Here is a 21,080-nt window from a genome sequence, read left to right as displayed (position 1 = left end):
TTTTCAGAAGGTGGTGCCTACTTTGGACCATAATTTGGGGAAGGCCAGGCAGAATAAATGTGTGGGGAGGGTGCAGCCAGTGGCCTCCTCAGCTGTTTTTCATGAGGCTTGAATGTAGAAGGAGGGGGAGAGAATAGCGAGAGGGAATTTAGGAGTAAAGGAGATTATTAGAAGGAGAGGGGGACACGTGAGCCCCTCTTCATGTTGATGTTCCATTGGGGAACTGCCCCTCCCCCATTCTGGGTCCAGTGTCCCATCCATTGCAGAGGGGCCTGAAGGTGCTGAAGGAGCTCAGAGCCAGAGCAAAAAGGGGGGACCTGGCCTCAGAGAGGAAGGACACCTTTTGTTTTTCTGACTGTCTGGGGAAGGAGATCAAGATGATTGCACATGCAAACAAGTTCATCAGTGCCACCATTGCCACCTGAGTATTAGGTGCTCAAGTGGAACAGGGGACTTGAGGAAGGTGGGGAAGCATGGGGGAGTGGCTGGTGAGGCAAACCGAAGTGGGCCCACCCGGACGGAGAGCTGGGTTTCTCAACCTTTGCACGAGTGACATCTTGGGCCCGATAATTCTGTGTTGTGGGGGCTGACCTGTGCACTGTAGGATGTTTAGTGGCATCCCTGGCCTAAACCCACTGGATACCAAAGCTCACACCCTTCCTCCCAGTCATGACAGCCAAAAATGTCACCAGATACTGCCATGTTTCCCCAGGGTTGAGTGGGATGGGATCACTCCTACCCATCTCCCCGCTGAGTTCCTGAGTGAGGACTGCAGAATGCTGACTGGACATCAGGAATGTGGGTTGCAGTCTTCATGGCTGTATTTGTTGTTGTTTTCTTCTGGGAGTAGGAGCAGAGAAGATGAAGTGAACGATGGGTTAAGCCAGGTTTGTTGGGGATGGTGGGCCATTGGTGCTGCAATGGAGGGATAAGGGGGTCGTGGGATTGATAGTATGGCCAAGACATGGGTGTAGTTGAAGGCAAAAGCTCATGGGTCTGAGCTACATGAAGTCACCAGGGGGTGGTGTCTGAGGACTGGCCAAGATCAGGTCCCTGCAAACAAGGCAGCTGTATCTTTAAGATGGGAAGAGAGTAATAAAACCTCTTCTTAGGGTTGTTGAGAGAATCAAAGGCTTTAATACACAGAAAGCACTTAAAATAGTGCCTTACTATGCTTGTAGTAAGTGCCCAAGAAGCGCTAGCTATTATTATCATTAGGCTTTTATAGCTGCAAGTAATTGAAACTAACTCATACCCATACCCGCTTACCAAAAAAAGGAAAGTAAAGAAAGTCCCAGAGTAGGGGTAGGCTCAGTCCAGGAGCTCCACGGTTCACTTCTTTGATTGAATTTTCTCTGCTTTGCTCTTCTCCCTACTGCAATCCCAGCAGAATTTCTTTTCCCCATTGATTTGCAAGAGTTATTGTTCTTCTGCCTGTTGGCTTGGGTTTTGTGTCCACCTTGGAGTCAGCATGACCTGGGGTCATGAAATATGAAGATGGCCAGACCTGGGGTGGGGTGGGGTGGGGGACAGTACCCAACCCAGAGCCAAGGGTGGGGAGGGTGAATGGGGGACCTGGAATTGAGGAGAGGGGTTGTTCCTAGAGGAGTATCAGGAAGCCGTTACCAGAATCTCATGCCTTAAAAGTACAAACGGCAGCGCCTGTGCATTCTGTCATTCAGTTCTGTGGTGTTTTTTCCACTTCATGTATTTTGGTCATTATTCCACATGACTGAAGATGTAGCCGCCTTGTTCTTTTAAATGAAAAGCCTTAGATGCCCCGTTGTATGGGTGTCCTAGGATCCATTTAACTGGGTCCCTGTTGGTAGACATCTTAGGTGTTGCTAGCCTTGCGCTATTAAAAACAGCACTCAGTCCTCTTGGGCTCTGGGATTCTAGCTCTGGTAGTGCTACCAGGGAGGCCATGGCTTAGTAAAAGTTGGGTGCTCAGTAAATCTGTTTCTTCCTTCCACTTGGTCCTACTCCCAGGTGATGTGTAGGACATTCCCATGCTGAGTCTTGGAGGTTTTCACATGTGCTGAATTGTATGATTGCCAGACTCTTGGGGTCCACGTGTCCCTCCCAGGGAAGGAGTCCCCCTGCAGCGTGGACTGCTGAAGGATTGCATTCTGCTCCTCGGGGTGACCACTTCCTCACAGTCTTGGGGCTCCCCTTGCTAGCACAGGTGGCTGCTGGTGCCAGGGTCATGACCCCGGTGGTTGGTTGGCAGCTGACGTGGGATGGTTTGGCTTCTGAATTAGTCACTCTTGGATGAGCCATTTCACTCACAGCTGGAGGTCTCAGCTGTTTTCTTAACACCTCTGGCCCTGTAGCACGCTTGAAATGAATCATACAAACACTGCTTTTAGTGAGGAAATACATGGCAGCAGTGCTATTTCTCAGCACCCCTCTGTCCTGCTCAAGTGCCAGCTATAAATAAACCACCTTGGAGTCTGGGATAGCCCAAAACAGAGAAGGCATCCTTTGAATTTCTCCCTGGCCGTGCCCTGTCTGGCCCCTAGCTAGTCCTTGGAGCAGATTGGTGTCAAACAGACCTACGGCGGTTGCTGTGGCCTGGTCAGACCCAGCTGCTGGCCCCCTGGGGGTCATTTTTTGGAGCTGCTCAAGTCTTCTGAAATAGTTTGTGCAGGCTGGGATTATGTGTTTAGGGGCCCAGTTATTTCAGAACTGAGATAGCCATCTCCCCGTGTTATCAGTATGTCCAGCCAGCTGGCCAAACACTGTCTAGCAAAAGAGGAATCATTCATTCAGTAGATACCTGCCAGCAACTCTTCTAGGTACTAGAGCCTGTGAGAGTGAATGAGACAGGCCTGCTTTTTGCCTTCAAGGAGTTTATGAGCACGAAGATCAAGCTGGCTTCCAAGAGAGGCCCTAACTTTGTCAAGGAACTGAAGACCTCACCGCAAGAGTGGTTAGAAACACATCCAGGCTGTGGAGCTGGGCCAGCCTGTGACTTAATTTTTGTTTCTGCCACTCCCTTGCTTTGTGGCTGGATAGGTTTCTTCATCTGTAAAATGGTGTAGATGATCGTGCCAACCTGGATTGTTCTGAGGACATCTGGCATGGTATCTGGCCCATAGTAGGTACTTTTTTTTTTTTTTTTTTTTTTTTTTTTGAGACGGAGTTTCACTCTTATTACCCAGGCTGGAGTGCAATGGCACGATCTTGGCTCACCGCAACCTCCGTCTCCCGGGTTCAAGCAATTCTCCTGCTTTAGCCTCCCAAGTAGCTGGGACTGCAGGCATGCAGCACCATACCTGGCTAATTTTGTATTTTTAGTAGAGACGGGGTTTCTCCATGTTGGTCAGGCTGGTCTTGAACTCCCAACCTCAGGTGATCCACCCACCTTGTCCTCCCAAAATGCTGGGATTACAGGCATGAGCCACTACGCCCGGCCCCATATTAGGTACTTTTAAAAATGACGGTTACTGTTACTTTTGAGTCATGATAAATCTTTTTTTCCCCCCCACAGGAAAATCCGTTTTCCTTTTATTCAGTATGCAGTGGAGCTAAAGTGCAGGGCACGAAGTATTTTACACAAAATTTTATGTTCTTATGTATAGGTTTTCATGGAAATTTAAAAATTTAACAATGATGGGATAATAGATAATAAACTCATCATAAGTACATTATCACTAGGTTTCAGCAATTCTTATTTTGCCATTTATTTTCAACTATCAATCCAAATATCCTAGTAGTGTTTTAAATCAAATATAAGATATAATATCATTAATTTTGGAAACATTTAAGTAACTATATCTGACAAGTAAAGATAAAAAAGAAAATATCATTATTACAACTAATACAATTTTTAATATATAAAATAGATCAATTTGTGTATTCACCAAAGAGTAGACTCTACAACCACTGAAGGCTTTGCATGAAATGTTTTAACATGTTTCATCTAATATTTCATCTTCAGACACAAAAAATCAATACATGAAAATATTCAATTACGTATAAAGGGCTATAGACTATGGTTGGAGGAGGAAATCGCAAATCGACAGTGGGATATTCCAAACCACTGTATTGTGTAAAGCAAACACAAGAAAGAAAATAGGGATTCCTATTGTTCCCGATAAAAGGAAAGGAAAGGTAACTCCCAGAGAGCCACTCCCTCACTTTGCCATATTCAAATGTTCTGAACAAGGCACAGGTCTGGCCATACCCAAGGAAAGATGAGGATTCAGGGTGTAACAAAAGACAGCAGAGATCATGGGGCGTCTTAGGATTCTGCCCCCCACATCCACCCTTCCACAAAAACTTAATCTGACATCTCACATTGGTGGGGATCTGGTGTTCTTGTAAGAAAAAAAGAAAGTCTCAGAAAGTGTTTCCCTTGTAGACTCTGGGGCAGTTGATCCTCAGCACTTTCTATTTTGGAAGCCAGAAAATTCTTTTTTGACTGAGAAGGGGTGCAGTCCTGTGCACCATAGGATTCCCATTGTTGACTGCATGTCAGTGGGAGCCACCAGTTATTACAACCAGAAATGTCTGGGCAAACTTCCTCAGGATGCAGAAGCTGCTCCCGTGAGAACCGCTGCTCCTCTCCATATGTGAACAGACTGACAGATGCAGGCAGCACCAGCAATCTCTTTAACCACTGAGGTGCACTGGAAAATGTGAGTTGCAGTGTGTCCCTGTGTTAGAATTATTAAGAGGCTTTTGTTGACAATTGCTGAGACCATACAATGCACCACAGCAAGATTAGCTGGGTAAATGATCTTCTGATAAAGGTTTGAACCCAGATGTTCCTCTTTTGTTGTTTTCCTGGAAGTGGGTAAATTCAGTTTTCACTTCGGTAGCTCCCCTAACAATCCCAAGACCAGGTCTTTTACTGCTTCCCTAGGTGGCATGACCATTATCGGCCTGGGGTAAGATGAACTGATTTCATCTCTTCCTTTATAATCATGACGTAGGGGCCTCATTTCACATGCACAGATTCCCTCCAAAGAGTAGATGAGCAGGCCTGGGCCACCCTGGTGCTTGGAGTAATGACAGCCTTGCCCCGATGCCACTCTCTCTTCCCACCATTGTTGAGTTTTGGGCCATCATGCATTCAGTGCCTCAGTGGGCAGAGAACCATACCCAGGTGCTCTCACAAATCTGGAGCCAATTCTAAAGTTTTTTGGACTCCAGCTCAGCTCAGACCACTGTCACATGCTAGAGACTGTGGGTGACTGTGGACATCACTGGCACCTGCTTGAGACTGTGGGTGATTGTGGACTCTGAGCAGGGATGTGCTGTGTCCATGTGACACTCCTTCTCCCCAAGAGTTGTTCAAGAAGGTGGTGCCCTAGGAATGCCATCTGGACCCAGTGGAACAAGAAGGGCAGAAAGCACCTGGCACCCACTGTTCATACCACCATCACCCAGTTCCTTCAAGTGGCTAACTTGAAGATGTTTCCTCTCGATGAAAATCCTAAACAACAAAAAAAGAAAATCCTAATTTTGTTGTTTCTTTCAGCAGAAGTGATATTTTCTAGTCTTTACAGTTGAGAAGTTTAGGATCTTATAATGTTAATTTCTCTCTTTAAGATGGCATTAGTGCACCGAATACCAATGAAATTCATGCTGACAGCCCTTGTTATAGCAGCGGCATGTTGATGCAAGTCTTTGTATTCACATGGCCATGACACAGCCTCCAGTTTCTGTGCTTTATCTTTGTGAAGAAAACTAAATAGAAAATACAGGTCACGGTCATTTGCCAAGGCACACAGGTCGAAGTAATATCTTGCATAAACACTGGCAGACACATGAATATTAAACTCAAGTAGCTCCAAAAAACACTTCTCCATCTTGCTCATGTTCTCAACTGCAATGTCCTTGGGATTCTGGCTGTCATCCACACTCCACAGACCATGATTTCTCCAAACCTTGGAGGCAAGAAGCATGGCTCCAAGGACAATCTCTTTCCAATTAGTAGGACAAAGAGCGATGCTACCATTAGTTAAAAGTCGTTCGATGTACACCAAAGCTACGATTGCACATGGAGCTGTTAGTTTTATGACTTGAAAAAGAGTACAGAAATATCTGAAAGTACAGCTGCGTTTGGGATCATGCTCGAAGGATTTCCCTGGAACCTTCTCTTGTGAAAGTGGGTGTATTGGCTTGTCAAAAATAGCCAGAGATCTATTTGCATATCTGTGCTTTATGTTGTAATATATTGCCCAAGTCACACTTTCTAATGTGTGTCAAAGATCAGGCTGGCTGACTGTTCTGTTATCTAGCAATATGGTGTAACGCGAGGTGTATTTTCTATCAAGATGCCATGGAGGTATATAATATAGGTGAGAGCTCCTCCTCTTTTCTTGCACACTCATTTGATATTTTCTCAAAAAAAGCGTACTTTCCCTTGGATGGTCAGAAGCAAAATATTTAGGCATCTCCTGGTCACTGATGTGCTGCAGGTCATGGCCCTTGCGGGCTCCTAAATCCGACTGGGCAGGCTCCACAGCAGTGGGGTGTGGCGCTACTGCCACCTCTGCCTGCGTGATGTTATAGCTGCAGGGCGGTTCCACCCGCCACACCCTGCACTGGCTTTGCTTGGGGCTGGCATTGGGGAGCAGTATGTTCCATCTGCGGCGCCTCTGCTCCTCTCTGCCTTGGCCTGCACCTTTGCTTGACGCTGCCTCATAGATGTCAGCACTGCAGAACAGCTCCCCAGGCCCCGCACACTGGCCCCGCTTGGGGCTGGCATTGGGGAACAGCGTGTTCCATCTGCTGTGCCTCCACTCCTCTCTGCCTTGGCCTGCACCTCTGCTTGCCACCGCCTCATAGATGTCAGAGCCACAGTACAGCTCCGCAGACCCCCCGGGCCGACCCTACCTGGGGCTGGCATTGGTGCTCAAGCAACAGCTCAGCATGTTCCCCGTGAGGCGGCTCGGCTCCTGGCTTCTCTCCGGTAGCTTGGGCCTTCCCTTGCTTCCAAGTCTGCAGAGCTCAGCACTTATACCTCTTCCCAGCAAAGGCACGCTGGCAGGGCCAGCCCTTGGCTGTGGGGCTGCTCCCCACTAGCAGCCCGCACCCCGCCTCAGCTGCCACCCCTGAGCTGCCTTGTCTACAAGGGTCCCTTGGGAACCTGTTTGGTTTCCTTAGAATGGGTCTAGATACAACAAGCCTGAGAGCTGTGATTGCGGAGAAGAGAGCACAGAGGGAGCTCCTCTTCCTTCCACTGCTTCCCACCAACTGAAGGAGGTTGCCCTGCCAACCACCAGAGCTCTCTCCTGGTTCCCAGGAACCAATCTGGCCCAGAGTCCCCTCCACATGCCCTGTTCCCATCGTGATGCGGGAGCCTAGGCACGTGGTTCACCAGGCCCCGCCCTGCCAGCGGCCCCACCCCTACCTTTCATTCATTGCTGGCTGCTGGGAGCTTTCAGGTTTCTACACTGTGAGGAAGGTCTTATGGTTTCAACAAATGAAGAGGCTTATGTAAAAGAAAACCGAGCCGGGCGCAGTGGCTCACATCTGTAATCCTAACACTTTGGGGGGCCGAGGCGGGCGGATCACGAGGTCAGGAGATCGAGACCATCCTGGCTAACATGGTGAAACCCCGTCCCTACTCGGGATCTTCCCGCCTCGGCCTCTCAAAGTTCTGGGATTACCAATAAATCTTGATTGAGTCCTCATGATACAAGCTCTAGCAAATAAGAAAGAAACCTCCTTACATTTTGTGGATTGTATTGCTGCTTGGCCTTGGTTAAGGGTTTGGAACGTAATTTAACCTCAGAGAGGTTTTTTCTTTCTTAAAGCTGGTGCCGGTCGGGTGTGGTAGCTCACACCTGTAATCCCAGCACTTTGGGAGGCCGAGGTGGATGGATCACGAGGTCAGTAGTTCGAGACTAGCCTGGCCAATATAGTGAAACCCCATCTCTACTAAAAATACAAAAAATTAGCCAGTCATGGTGGTGGGCACCTGTGATCCTAGCTACTCTAGAGGCGGAGGCCGGAGAATCGCTTGAACCCGGGAGGCGGAGGTTGCAGCGAGCCGAGATTGTGCCGCTGCACACCAGCCCGGGTGACAGAGCGAGACTCCATATCAAAAAAAAAAAAAAAAAAAGGTGGTGCCCGTCAGTGCTGTGTCTCTTTCACTTGGCAGCCAGGGAGGAGTGAGAAGGCTCTGGATTCTGTGAGGGGAGCTTGGGCTGTGCCTCCTGTTCTCTGCCTCTCCTGTTCTCTCCCTGCCTCCCCCTGTTCTCTCCCTGCCTCTGCTCTTCTCTCCCTGCCTCTGCTCTTCTCTCCCTCCAGGTCCAGTCACATGCTGAAGTCAGAATTCTTTTGAGGTGTCAACCTTGACCTTGTAGTGAACTGAAACAGAAGCTTAAATGGTATAGACTTTAGGTGATTCAGACACATAATCGCTGAGAATCACTGCTTTAAATAATTTATTTGATGAGTTTCTATGTTGTACCTATGGGTAAGGCACTGTAGGGAAGATATGGCTTCTGCCCTTAAGGTTTCATTCTCTTTAGGTAGGACAAGACATGTCTACATATTACAGTAAAAGCCAGAGACTGTACGTAATAATAAACAATTATCCTTTGTAGACCTCTTACTGCGTGCTGCTGTACTAAGCATTTTAGACACCTTCCCCTTTAAATCACATGACAGTCCCATGAGGAAGGTACTATTTTCGTTGTTTTATTTTTTGTAAACATATTTGTAGAGATGGGGCCTCACTATGTTGCCCAGGCTTGTCACGAAGTCCTGGGTTCAGGCGATCCTCCTACCTTGGCCTCCAAAGTGCTGGGATTACAGGCATGAGACACTGTGCCCAGACTGTTTTTATTATTATTTTTGAGATGGGGTCTCATTTTGTCCCCTCAGGCTGGAGTGCAGTTGCACAATCATAGCTCACTGTAGCCTCCACCTCCTGGGCTCAAGTGATGCTCCTGAGTAGCTAGGACTGCAGGTGTGTGCCACCATGCCTGGCTTTTTTTTTTTTTTTTTGGAGACAGAGTCTCACCTTGTCACCCAGGCTGGAGTGCAGTGTCACGATCTCAGCTCACTGCAACCTCTGCCTCCCGGGTTCAAGCGATTCTCCTGCCTCACCCTACTGAGTAGCTGGGATTATAGATGCACGCTGCCACGCCCAGCTAATTATTTGTATTTTGATAGAGACGGGATTTCACCCTGTTGCCCAGGCTGGTCTCCAACTCCTGAGTTCAGGCAATCCACCCTCCTCGGCCTCCCAAAGTGCTAGGATTAAGGCATGAGCCACTGCGCCCAGCCTTCTGACTAATTTTTTTTAAAAATTTCTGTGGAGATTGGGTCTCGTTATGTTGCTCAGGCTGGTCTCAACCTCCTAGGCTCAAGCGGTCCTCCTGCCTTGGCTTCCCAGAGTGCTGGGATCATAGGCATGAGCTGCAGCACCTGGCCCTATTTTCTTTATTTTATAGTTGAGGAAACTGAGGCTCAGAGAGTCCAAGTACATGTGACTAATGGGTGTAGCTGGAGATCCCTATCGGAGAAGGGGCAGATAAAATATCTGTTCAGAGGAGGAGGAGACAGCTTTTGTTTTATGGGGACGGGAGATAAAAAGGTCAGAGAAGTCTTTAGGGTGGAATGTGACTTGGGACTCAAGGGTAGATAGGATTTTAAGATACGGAACATGGGAGAGAGCTTTGCGGGGGTGGGGAGGAGAATGTAGGAATCAATCACTGATCCTTCCCTCGCCCTTGTGTTCTCTCTTCACTTAGAATGGAGTCAGTGGGCAGGAAGATGGTGATTACCTGTCCGTTGACCCTCCCTATCTAGACACATGACTTCCACGTGACATAAATGTGACTGCAGTCAGGAAAAATTCAACTCGGACTGTGCTGTGTTGAGTAATCAGAGGGAGAAGCAGTGGGGTTGGCGCAGCAGGATGAAGTTTTCTGCAGGAGCTGGAAATTCAGATGGGTCTGGAAGAATATGGATAGGGCACTGGGAGGAACAGAGTGGACACTCGGGCCAGGAGGATAATAATGTCAGAAGTACTGCCCCGAGAAGCAACGCCTCATTTCCAGAGCCTAAAAGAGCTGCTCTGTCAGAACCAGTACGGTTTCTCATCGGAGAGGCTGGGCAGGCCAGGACCAGATGGCCAGAGGGGAGTTGGAAGGGTGGTTGTTTTTTTTGTTTGTTTTTGAGACAGGATCTTGCTCTCCCGCCCAGGTTGGAGTGCAGTGGCATGATCTTGGCTCACTGCAGCCTCAGCCTCAAGCAGTCTTTCCACTTCAGCTTCCTGAGTAGCTGTGACTACAGTCACATGCCACCACGCCCAGCTAATTTTTTTTTCTTTTTTTTAGATGGAGTCTCGCTCTGTTGCCCAGGCTGAGTGCAGTGGTGCCATCTCACCTCACTGCAACCTCCACCTCCTGGGTTCAGGCAATTTTCCTGCCTTAGCCACCTGAGTAGCTGGGATTACAGGAACACTCCACCACGCCCAGCTAATTTTTTGTATTTTTAGTAGACACAGGGTTTCGCCATGTTGGCAAGGCTGGTCTCAAACTCCTGAACTCAAGTGATCTACCTGCCTCGGCTTCCCAAAGTGCTGGGATTACAGGCGTGAGCCATCGCGCCTGGTCTTAATTTTTTAAAATTTTAGTAGGTATGTGATTTCCCCATGTTGCCCATGCTGGTCTCAAACTCCTGGGCTCAAGCGATGCACGTCAGCCCCATGAAGTGCTGGGATTACAGGTGTGAGCCACCATGCTGCCACTGGAAGTTTTATGAACGATCAGGATGGTATTCCTTCTGGTGGTGTGTTCTTGTCTTCCTGTCACACAGCTGAGACACTTCCAGGTGGCCTCTCTTCTGTCTCCGCTTGTCACAGGCCAGGTGGGGGCATCCCAACTCGAGTGTGAAGCCAACACCCGGGCCAACCTCTGCACTAAAAGTGGAGCCGCTTTCAGGGGAATAACTTGTCAGTTAATTTTTTTTTTTTTTTTGAGACAGAGTCTCCCTCTGTCTCCTAGGCTGGAGTGCAGTGGCGCAAACTTGGCTCACTGCAACCTCCACCTCCCAAGTTCAAGCGATTCTCCTGCCTCAGCCTCCCAAGTAGCTGGGATTACAGGCATGGATCACCATGCCTGGCTAATTTTTTTGTATTTTTAGTAGAGATGGGGTTTCATCATGTTGGTCAGGCTAGTCTCAAACTTCTGACCTCAAATGATTCCCCCCACCTCGGCCTCCCAAAATGCCGGGATTACAGGCATGAGCCACTGTGCCCAGCCAGCTTGTTAATTTGCTGGTTCACTCAATCAGCAAATATTCAGTAAGGGCATACCATGTGCCCAGTGCTGTGCTGGGTGGTGGTAGGCAGCGCAGGCACAATTCCTCTCCTTCCAGCTGTCTGCCCACTGGTCTGATCCTGTAGATCTGTGATAAGACAGCTCTTGGCCACCATGTGTATGGGGAGGGGTGTAAATTTCTTCCTATTATGTACTCTCTAACTTTATTATTTATTTGACAGACAAAGCCACAGACCCAAGCATGTCGGAACAGGATTGGTCAGCTATCCAGAATTTCTGTGAGCAGGTGAACACTGACCCCAATGGGTAAGGTAACTTCTCACACACATAGTTGACTCTGGGGGCACCCCACACTGAGTGTAGGCCTTTGTCTCTCAAGACTGTTTTAGGGTTAAGCTCTCTAGGCAAGGATCGGTGGCTCATGCCTATAATCCCAACAGTTTGGGAGACCAAGGCAGGAGGATTGCTTGAGCCCAGGAGTTTGAGACCAGCCTGGGTGACAGAGTGAGAGACTCTGTCTCAAAAAAATAGAAATGCAGTCAGGCTGGCATTCATTCTCTCATTTTCCCCTATAATCCTGAGAACATTATTTTTCTAAAATCAGCAAATTCATGTGGGGGAAAAAAAACACAGGATAGCTCACTTGCAACTGGCAGTTATTAATTTTAAATAGTGTTATAAAACACTAATGCTGAGGAGAACTCTGAATGTTACTGATAGACTATAGACACGTTACCTAATTAAAAGAGATCTGTGTATTCTCCACCATTTAAATGTAATTTTAAGAAAAAGGAAAAGGGGAAGGTTTTATTGAATTCTGTTTCCACAGCATCTGGATAGGACCTGAAGAATCAGAATCAAGTGAGTCATCCAGATGTTTTGTTTTTGTTTTGTTTTGTTTTCTTTTTTTTTTTTTTTTTTTTTTTCTTGAGACAGAGTGTCTCAAGACTGGAGTGCAAGGGCACGATCTCAGCTCACTGCAACCTCCACCTCCCGGGTTCAAGTGGTTCTCCTGCCTCAGCCTCCCAAGTAGCTGGGATTACAGGCGCGTGCCTCCATGCCTGGCTAATTTTTTGTATTTTTTTAGTAGAGATGGGGCTTCACCATGTTGGCCAGGCTGGTCTCGAACTCCTGACCTCAGGTGATCCACCTGCCCTGACCTCCCAAAGTGCTGGGATTACAGGCCACTGTGCCTGGCCCATCCAGATGTTTAATCTGTGTGGTGTCGCATATTTGGCCAGTTTGAACCCAGAGTTTGATTGCACTTTCTGCTCTAGCATTTCCTAGGTATTTATCACAGCCATACAGGGCCTGTGCTGCTGTGGCTACTCATGGGACTGGGCTGGGACTGGCAGCTTGGAGTTTGGGGGCTGGGGGTTGGCTGAGGGGAGGGCAGTGTGCCCTGGGCAGGAGGAGGACCTTGGGTGCTGTAGGTGCAACCAGGGTGGGTGCGAGGTGGCCCTCTCCAGGGCCCCCGCGTGGGCTGTTTGTCAGGCACGCTCCACCTCTGCTTTTGGACACCAGCCCCTGGAAGAAAAGTGATTTTACTGAGCATGCTCAGCCACTCGGGTTAGTTTCTTTTTGCCCGCCCAGAGTCTAGGTCTTTTTGTTTCCCTGTAGCCCCACACAGGCGCCCTGGCTACTGGCCCACAAGATCCAGTCTCCGCAAGAGAAGGAAGCTCTTTATGCCTTAACGGTGAGTTTGGCTTGCCTTGTAGCCTAACCTTTCCTGTCCTTGTGCTATAGAGAGCCGAGAGGCACTTTGCTTCCACGCAGATCCTTTTCACTGGAGAAGGGAGGTCACCTGAGAGGTTTACTTTCACAGCAGGTTGGAGGAGGGAGATCTGGGCCAGGGTCCCCACCCTTCTTCCTCCTGTTTCTCGTCTGTTTCTTCAGGGCAGCATTGAGTCTACTGTGGGAGAAGGAAAGGAAGGTTTTATTTCATTTGCCCTTCTTAGACCAGGGCTGGCAAGTTCATGTGCCTTTTCTAGAGAGGGCAGTTCTAGCACAGGGCCCACTAGCTGTTGGCAGGTATGAGTATGGGCTCAGGGTTGCTAGTTTAGGTCTTTGTATATGTTTGAGTGTTTAGATGTTGGTGACTAATTTGCAGTGTTGAAAGCCACAGTATGGACGAGAGGAGGGGTCTGCAGGCTCAGCTTGCCTCTTGAGTGCCAGTGGGTGACATCTGGCTGGTCTTGGGCACTGGATACCAGATCTCTGCCTCTGGGGAGGGGTTGGTTCTTTAGCCACTTTACCCTCTCAAAGGGTCTCCTTAAAAGGTGGGGTGACGTCAGGGTTTGACATACCTCACTAAGCTATTTCCTGGGCATAAACCTCAGGCAGTTATAGCAAGATTGAACAGGGGACATTTTTTTCTTGATCTGAAAACGTCCTCTTCATCAAAACTTCAGTGTCCTCATAGGCTTGAGGCAGGGTTAGCCTTGGTTCCAGCGCAGTCTCCAGCAAGTGATTACCAGCCTGGAGGGGAGCCTGGGACCAATGGCTTTCCACCTTCTCCTGGGGGTCCTGTGTCTGTGCAGGTGCTGGAGATGTGCATGAACCACTGTGGGGAGAAGTTCCACAGCGAGGTGGCCAAATTTCGTTTCCTGAACGAACTGATCAAAGTGTTGTCCCCAAAGGTGAGTACCTGGGCTTGGCTCTGCTGACTGTGTCGCACCTACGCCCACTGTCAAACTCCTGGCTCCCTCCTCAGGCCAGAGGCAGGCCCACACATGGACAAAACCCGCTCCTGCCTGTGAAAGAAGCGCTCTCCTCTCCAAGCTCTAGGAAGAGGCTTTGCTCATTAGCTGACCCCTGCCCCTCACTGTTAGCATTTTCACATTTCCCTTTTAAGAAGGCCTGGGGAACATGTGGCCTAGAGGAGATGGGGAACTCCAGCTTGGAGGCACAGGTTCCTGATAGAGACAGTGAGAGATCCCGGGGTGGCCTGAAAGTTTCCTATCACCTCCTGCCTTGTCCTCTGTACCTGTCCTCCTGGCACCTGTCTTAGCTCAGCCAGTCTCAGGTAACCAACATTGAGCCCTGCCTTGTTGTGTTCCCACAACAGTGCTGATGCTGGCCATGGGTCCTACAGTTCATTTCAGTTCTGACACTCCCCAGAGTTGCATGCTACCCGGACCCCACGCAGTGAGGGCTCAGTGCTGCTTAGGCTTCCTGTGTTTCAGCTGCCAGCCGTGAGTCTCATGTGTCCTCAAGCTGCTGCACTTCTGCACTTCTGCATCCCCAGCTGCAGATTCAGGGGTTCCCATGACCCCCACTGCCCCAGATTCCATAATTCCCTAGAATGATTCACGTACACAGGAAAGCACTATACTTTCTATCCCTGTTTTATTGTAAAGGATACAAATGGAAGCGATACATAGGCAAGGTCTTGGTGGGGCAAGAGGGGACAGAGCTGCTGTGCCCTCCCCTGGACTCTGAGCTTGCCATCCTCCCAACGTAGGTTCAACTGAGAGGCTCTCTGAGCTTCCTTGTTTCAGTGTTTTCATCTGAGGTTTTTTTTGTTTTGTTTTGTTTTTTTACACATCATTGCTGGCTTGAACTAGCACTAGGTTTTATTACCTAGGCATGATCGGTCAAATCATTGGCCACATAGTTGAACTCAATCTCTAGTTCACACCCCCCTGCCCGCCCCACCACCTCCACAGGTTGGGGGATGTGGGGGCACCGGTCAGGGGATGGGGCTGAAAGTTTCAGCCCTCTGATCACAAGGTTGATCTCTTTGGAGTGGCCAGTCCTTGAAGCTCTCTAGGCACTCACTGTAAGTCATTAGTGAAAACTCAGGTGCACCCTGCGAGTGTGTCTCTTGAATAACAAGACACTCTTGTGACTCAGGAAATTCCAAGGATTTTTGAAGTTCTGTGCCAGGAATGGAAACAAAGACCAAATTTTATTATTATATCTTGTCCGAGGCAAAAAATGACTGTCCCCAGTGGTGTAGAACAGGCTCTGACCCAGGCTCTTGCATGGTGGGGTTTAGTGTGAGTATTGCCGAGATGAATTCCTTGAATCCCAGGAAGGGCTCTGGGGCTGGGCGCCAGATGGTGTGGCCTCTAGTCTCTCCTCACACTCATACCGCGCCTGGGAGCTTGTGTCTCTGGGCCTCAGCAGCTACCTCTTTAGTTAAAGTGTCGGTCTCCCAAGTCCCTTCCAGCTCTAGAATTCTCTTTCCTTTTTACTTTCAGTACCTGGGGTCCTGGGCCACAGGAAAAGTTAAAGGAAGAGTCATTGAAATACTCTTTAGTTGGACAGTCTGGTTTCCGGAAGACATCAAGATTCGAGACGCTTATCAGATGCTGAAGAAACAAGGTCTGACTTGCCTTACTGTGTCTTATTTCCTCTTGACTAGGCCTGTATCTTCTTGCTTTTTCATCTGCCTTATAATTTTTTGTTGAAAGCTGTACTTCTTATGTAGGACCATAGACACTGAGGTAGAGTTTTGGTTTTTTTTTTTTACGCAATAAATCTTTTATCTACTTACCTTTAAAAGCCATAGTGCAAACCTGGAAAGATGATGTAGGGTTTGCTTTTTTCCCTGTTGCCTGGAAATCATAGGAAACCACAGCATGAAAAAGGTCAAAATACAAGCTACCTATGTCACTAAAGCACTTATTTATCTTTTAAAAGACTTGTTTGCCTAAAAACTAACCTTTTGGTTTTTTTTTTTTTTTTTTTTTTTTTTGAGACAAGGTGTTGCCCTGTTACCTAGGCTGGAGCACAGTGGTGCAGTCATGGCTCACTGTAGCCTCGACCTTCTGGACTCCAGCCATTTTCCTGCCTCAGTCTCCCAAGCAGCTGGGACTACAGGCGTGTGCCACCATACCCAACTAATTTATTCATTATTATTCTCCCACCCACACCCCAACACACACACACAAACACACACACTCTCTCCCTCTCTCTCTGTCTCACTTGCTGTCTCACTTACACCAAATATTTGTATTTTTTGTAGAGACAGGGTCTTGCAATGTTACCCACGCTGGTCTCAAACTACTGGGCTCAAATGATCCTCCCACAGCCTCCCAGGCGTGAGCCACCATGCCCATCTTTAACCTCTTTTCCTGAAATAGTGGAACCTTACTATGAAGTACAGATAAATGCTACCTATGAGCTAGAGTTTGAAAAATACTATTGTGATAAAAGTAACAACGTGCAGACATAAAATATTTTATAGTTACAAAAGATCTTTCAGTAATCATTTAGTGGATTTATTTTTATTTACTTCTTTTTTTTTTTTTCTTTTGAGACAGAGTCTCACTCTGTTGCCCAGGCTGGAGTGCAGTGGGGCGATCTCTGTTCACTGCAACCTCCGCCTCCTGGGTTCAAGTAATTCTTGTGCCTCAGCTTCTCGAGTAGCTGGGATTACAGGCACCCACCACCATGCCTGGCTAATTTTTGTATTTTTAGTAGAGATGGGGTTTCACCACGTTGCTCAGGCTGGTCTCAAACTCCCAACCTCAAATGATCCGCCTGCCTCAGCCTCCCAAAGTGCTGGAATTACAGGCGTGAGCCACCGCTCCCGGCCGTGGATTTATTTTTAATTGACACATACTTATACACATTTATTGGAGTACAATGTGATATTTTGGTACATGCATACAATGTGTAGTGATCCAATCAGGGTAATTGGCATATCCATCAGTGAGGTAAGGAGTTTTTAATCCCTGGAATTGGGTAGAGCTTTCCTTTTGGTAGACAGGATTTGAGCTGGGTGTGAGATTTGTTGTTGCTGTAGTTACTATATCAGACTTCAGATTCCTCTAGTGTTAGCCGATGTTTAGGTTGGGGGCTAGTTTGTTAGTTTTCTTCAGTATCTGTTCTCTCAGCTGTAGGTCTTCACTTTCCTCTGCACCTCAGAGAGAGCCTTTCTCCTTGTTCTTGCCACTCGTAGCAGTAGACAGCCATCCCTTGTCAGAGGGATAGGGTGGCGGGCAGGGCCAGTCTCTGTTCTGATTCAGCCTGGTTCTTAGGCAGACACTGCATCCTGGGTCTTGGTAGGATCTGTTTGTGATCCTGCCTCACCCCAGTGTAGATCTGGTCCCAGGACATAATTCCTGCTCCTCCTCCAAGGGTACTAGGGTTTGTTTTTGTTTTTTCTCCCCTGTTTTTTCTCTAGCTGCAGTGGGTTCCACCGGTGCTCTAAGGCTGCAGGGTTTGTTACTCTTCTCCCCCTAATCCCGCCTTCAGGCCTTCCCGCTGTTTTCGTGAGCCTCTGGAGAAGAGCTTATTTTCTTTTTGTTGCAGCCTCCAGAAATTCTGTATTCTCTTGGTAGCTCACACTGGCCTGTAGACAATTTTTAAATAATTCTAGCTTAGTTGTTACTATTGGTATTGCCTTTTGTCAATCCTTGGAGGTTGTTTTTTTCCTTAGATTTCAGGTTACTTGGTTGTTGCCCTGTGATCTGGGCTCTCTGATGGATTCAGGGAAGCTGTAGGCTGGGCATGGTGGCTCACGCCTGTGATCCCAGCACTTTGGGAGTTTGAGGTGAGGAATCACTTGAGGCCAGGAGTTTGAGACCAGCCTGGGCAACATAGCGAGACCCCATCTCTACAAAAAATTTTTTTAAAAAATTACCTGGGTGTGGTGGTGCCCACCTGTAGTCCCAGCTACTTGGGAGGCCAAGGTGAGAGGACTGCTTGACCTTAGGAGTTTGAGGCTGCAGCGAGCCATGATCACACTACTGCATTCTAGCCTGGGAGACAGAGCAAGAATCTGTCTCAAAAACAACAAAAATGTGAATTTGCACACTTTCCAGTGTTTTGTTGTTGTCACGGTGGGGGTGATAGTTCCCACCTTTGTGTGTCCTGTTTGGAAGATGGGAATCTGAATTCCTTTTTATGTTGGGCTCTTAAAAGAAGGAACTCAGGTTCAGGATGGACTGTTGTTCCCTGACACATACACTCAGCATTTTCAGGAGCTTCATCAGGGACCCTCCAGAAACTTTTGATCCCTGGGAGGTTATGTAGCTGGATAAACTGATCCATGTTTTTACAGCATAAGGCCCACAGACTGCAGGCCTTCAGGACTGGCTCTTCTCTGACATAGTTGGCTCTGCTGTCCCAGCCACCATGGTCCCTTGGATTCTCCTAAGAGATGATGCAAAACTTCATTCATACACTGGGTGTTGTCTTTGAAGGCTGTTGACAGTGCTTTGCTAGCATGGTATTAGGAACCAGAGGTTTCCAGACTTTATACTGGATTCTGACTGAAGTTTCTGGGTACCATATCGGTGTCTTAACTTTGTAAATTGCATTTTTAGGAATTATAAAACAAGACCCTAAACTACCAGTGGATAAAATCTTACCCCCACCATCTCCCTGGCCCAAGAGCTCCATCTTTGATGCTGATGAAGAAAAGTCCAAGGTAAGGAAACAGACCTACATGGTGTCTGATCAGACCTTTTCTCTTAGGCACTGTAAATGCCCTTTGATGCTTGAATCGGAGTATGGAGGGGGGCAGGTTACATGGGTTCTCTCCAGACAGGCCCTTAGGAGTGAGGTAGCAGAAGGTTTGGGTGCATTCTTCATGGATAAGTCAACTAATAAGGGCCAGTCTGTTTTGATTCAGCCTGGTTCTTAGGCAGACACTGCATCCTGGGTCTTGGTAGGATCTGTTTGTGATCCTGCCTTACCCCAGTGTAGATCTGGGCCCAGGACATAATTCCTGCTCCTCCTTCAAGGGTACTTTGTGCCCTCTCCCTTTTGTGCACAGCCTTCCTGGGGGAAAGAAGGTGCAGAAGGATAGCCCGTGGGGAGTGTGGGTGATGGATGGGTCATGTCCTGTGTGGGTGTGGTGTTGGGGTGGGGACAGTGGAAGAACTTGCTGCTGTGTGTTGGTTCAGCTCTTTCTCAGTGCCAGTGAGCCCGGCCCTATCCATTTTCCATCCACCATGAACTCCCCAAATCGTTATTCCTAGGACATCAGTATCTAGAGGGACAAGAAGAAGAAGGTGGCCAAGACCCAGGGATAACTGTGGTGCCTGTGAGTGGGGAGCCCTTTGGCCTGGTGCTGGCGGTGCTTTTGGTCGTGACTGTTCTTGGTCAGTCACAAGGTCTAGTTCATGGAGCGTTGGAAGGCTACACGCTGCGTACTCATTTCTGCGTGGTATGCTCTGCCTGTCAACTGCACCCTCTCCCTGTACCCACTCCTTGGGCCTAGATACTCTGTGGCCATCAGGTCCCTGTTGTTAGAATGAGCAAGGCTAGTCTAGGTTACAGGCCACCTTTCTCCGCTTTCCTCCTGCTTGGTGCCTTAGGTTTGCAGAGGGTGGGAGGAGCTAGGAAGGAGGTATGGTGTGACTTCTGAGAAATAATCCTGTGTCACCAGCCCTCATTATCCCCACTTTTCCTGCCATCCGTCCCACAAAGATCGAGTGGCTTCTCTGTGCCAGGCATCCTGCTGGGCGCTGGAAATGAAGGGATGAACAAGATCACCAGGGTCTGTTGTGTCATAAAGCACATGGTCCAGGGCAACTGCAGACCTAGTCCCCTTTTGGGCCAGAGAATTCTCTGTTGTTGGGGACTGTCCTGTGCACTGTAGGATGTTCACAGCATTCCTCACTCTACCCACGAGCTGCCAGTAGCACCCCCTCTCTAGTTGTGACAACCAAATTTCTCCAGACTTAGCCAGACATCCCCTGGGAGAAGTAACCCCCACATCCCCCTACCCCACTGAAAACCAGTGGCGGGCCAGGCACGGTGGCTTACGCCTATAATCCCAGCACTTTGGGAGGCCGAGGTTGGCGGATCATGAGGTCAAGAGATTGAGACCATCCTGGCCAACATGGTGAAACCCTGTCTCTACTAAAAACACAAAAATTAGCTGGGCATGGTGGCACGCGCCTGTAGTCCCAGCTACTTGGGAGGCTGGGGCAGGAGAATTGCTTGAACCCGGGAGGCAGAGGTTGCAGTGAGCCGAGATTGCGCCACTGCACTCCAGCCTGGCAACAGAGCAAGACCCCGTCTCAAAAAAAAAAAAAAAAAAACAGAAAAGAAAACCAGTGGTGTATTGGGATAGTCAGAGTGCCTGCATCGTAGTGTCCTTGGACCATTTGGTGAGATGGTGCATGTAAAATGTGTGCGCTGTTGTTAGTGTTAACTCTTCTGTTGCTGCTGCTTCTGCTCTGGGCCTGAGGGAGTTGTGGTCTCACCTACTCTTCCTGTTCACTCTCTGCAGCTTCTGACAAGGCTTCTAAAGAGCAACCACCCCGAGGACCTTCAGGCTGCAAACCGGTTAATCAAGAATTTGGTCAAGGAGGTGGGCATTCTTCCAGTTGGTTCAGTAGAAGCAGCATTTGACAGAGGCTGAAGGACAGTGCATATGAGCCTATGCTTGAGGGGTAGAGGAACGGTTGCCTGGGAGAAAGAGTGGCTCCTAGCCCTGAACTCTGGGGAACAGCCATAGTCTCCCTCAAGGGCAGCAAGGTGGTGATTGGAACCAGAAATCCGGCTGCCGTACTTCTCAGCTGCTTTCATCCGTGCTGCTCAAAGCATTTCCTAGACACCAGCTTGGGTCCCAGCAACAGGTATTGGTATGGACAAAGTCCAGGTTTAGGAATCTGCTTTTCAGAGGACTTGAGGCTGGTGGCACAAAGGCAGAGGTCACGGTCACCAGTCCCCAAACTGCATTTTCCTCCCCAGGAACTCTGGGCTTTTGAGTATTTTTTCACCCACTGTGTGAGTTCTCCCATGCACTTAACATCCTGGTGATGCCCCTGAGCGAGCTCTCTCAATAGTGACTCTTTCCCATCCCTTGTTCAGGCTTCAGCCAGGGTTTCTGCTCCCTCACTCCCATCCTCCTCTTTTTCC

General features: G+C 48.5%; 1 protein-coding gene across 3 annotated transcripts in view; it reads left to right on the top strand.

Annotated features, from left to right (window-relative positions):
• The window catches only part of GGA2 (golgi associated, gamma adaptin ear containing, ARF binding protein 2), a 44,597-nt gene that overhangs the window by 3,493 nt on the left and 20,024 nt on the right, over nucleotides 1-21,080 (top strand). Inside the window, exons 1-7 of one of the 3 annotated variants that reach the window (XM_063796855.1) lie at nucleotides 4,534-4,643; nucleotides 11,474-11,558; nucleotides 12,873-12,948; nucleotides 13,793-13,891; nucleotides 15,458-15,581; nucleotides 18,533-18,636; nucleotides 20,449-20,529. In XM_063796855.1, coding sequence (XP_063652925.1) covers nucleotides 11,494-11,558; nucleotides 12,873-12,948; nucleotides 13,793-13,891; nucleotides 15,458-15,581; nucleotides 18,533-18,636; nucleotides 20,449-20,529 — 549 coding nt within the window. In that variant the 5' untranslated portion in view covers nucleotides 4,534-4,643; nucleotides 11,474-11,493. Of the gene's footprint in view, nucleotides 1-4,533; nucleotides 4,644-10,307; nucleotides 10,610-11,473; nucleotides 11,559-12,872; nucleotides 12,949-13,792; nucleotides 13,892-15,457; nucleotides 15,582-18,532; nucleotides 18,637-20,448; nucleotides 20,530-21,080 lie in introns of those variants that run through there. The other 2 variants (XM_063796854.1, XM_016929630.4) reach the window with 2 other exon arrangements.

Source organism: Pan troglodytes, chromosome 18 (assembly GCF_028858775.2).
Source record: "Pan troglodytes isolate AG18354 chromosome 18, NHGRI_mPanTro3-v2.0_pri, whole genome shotgun sequence".
NCBI classification, from domain to species: domain Eukaryota; kingdom Metazoa; phylum Chordata; class Mammalia; order Primates; family Hominidae; genus Pan; species Pan troglodytes.
The sequence above is the reverse complement of the archived record's forward strand: the minus strand, read 5'-3'. Positions and strand labels throughout refer to the sequence as shown.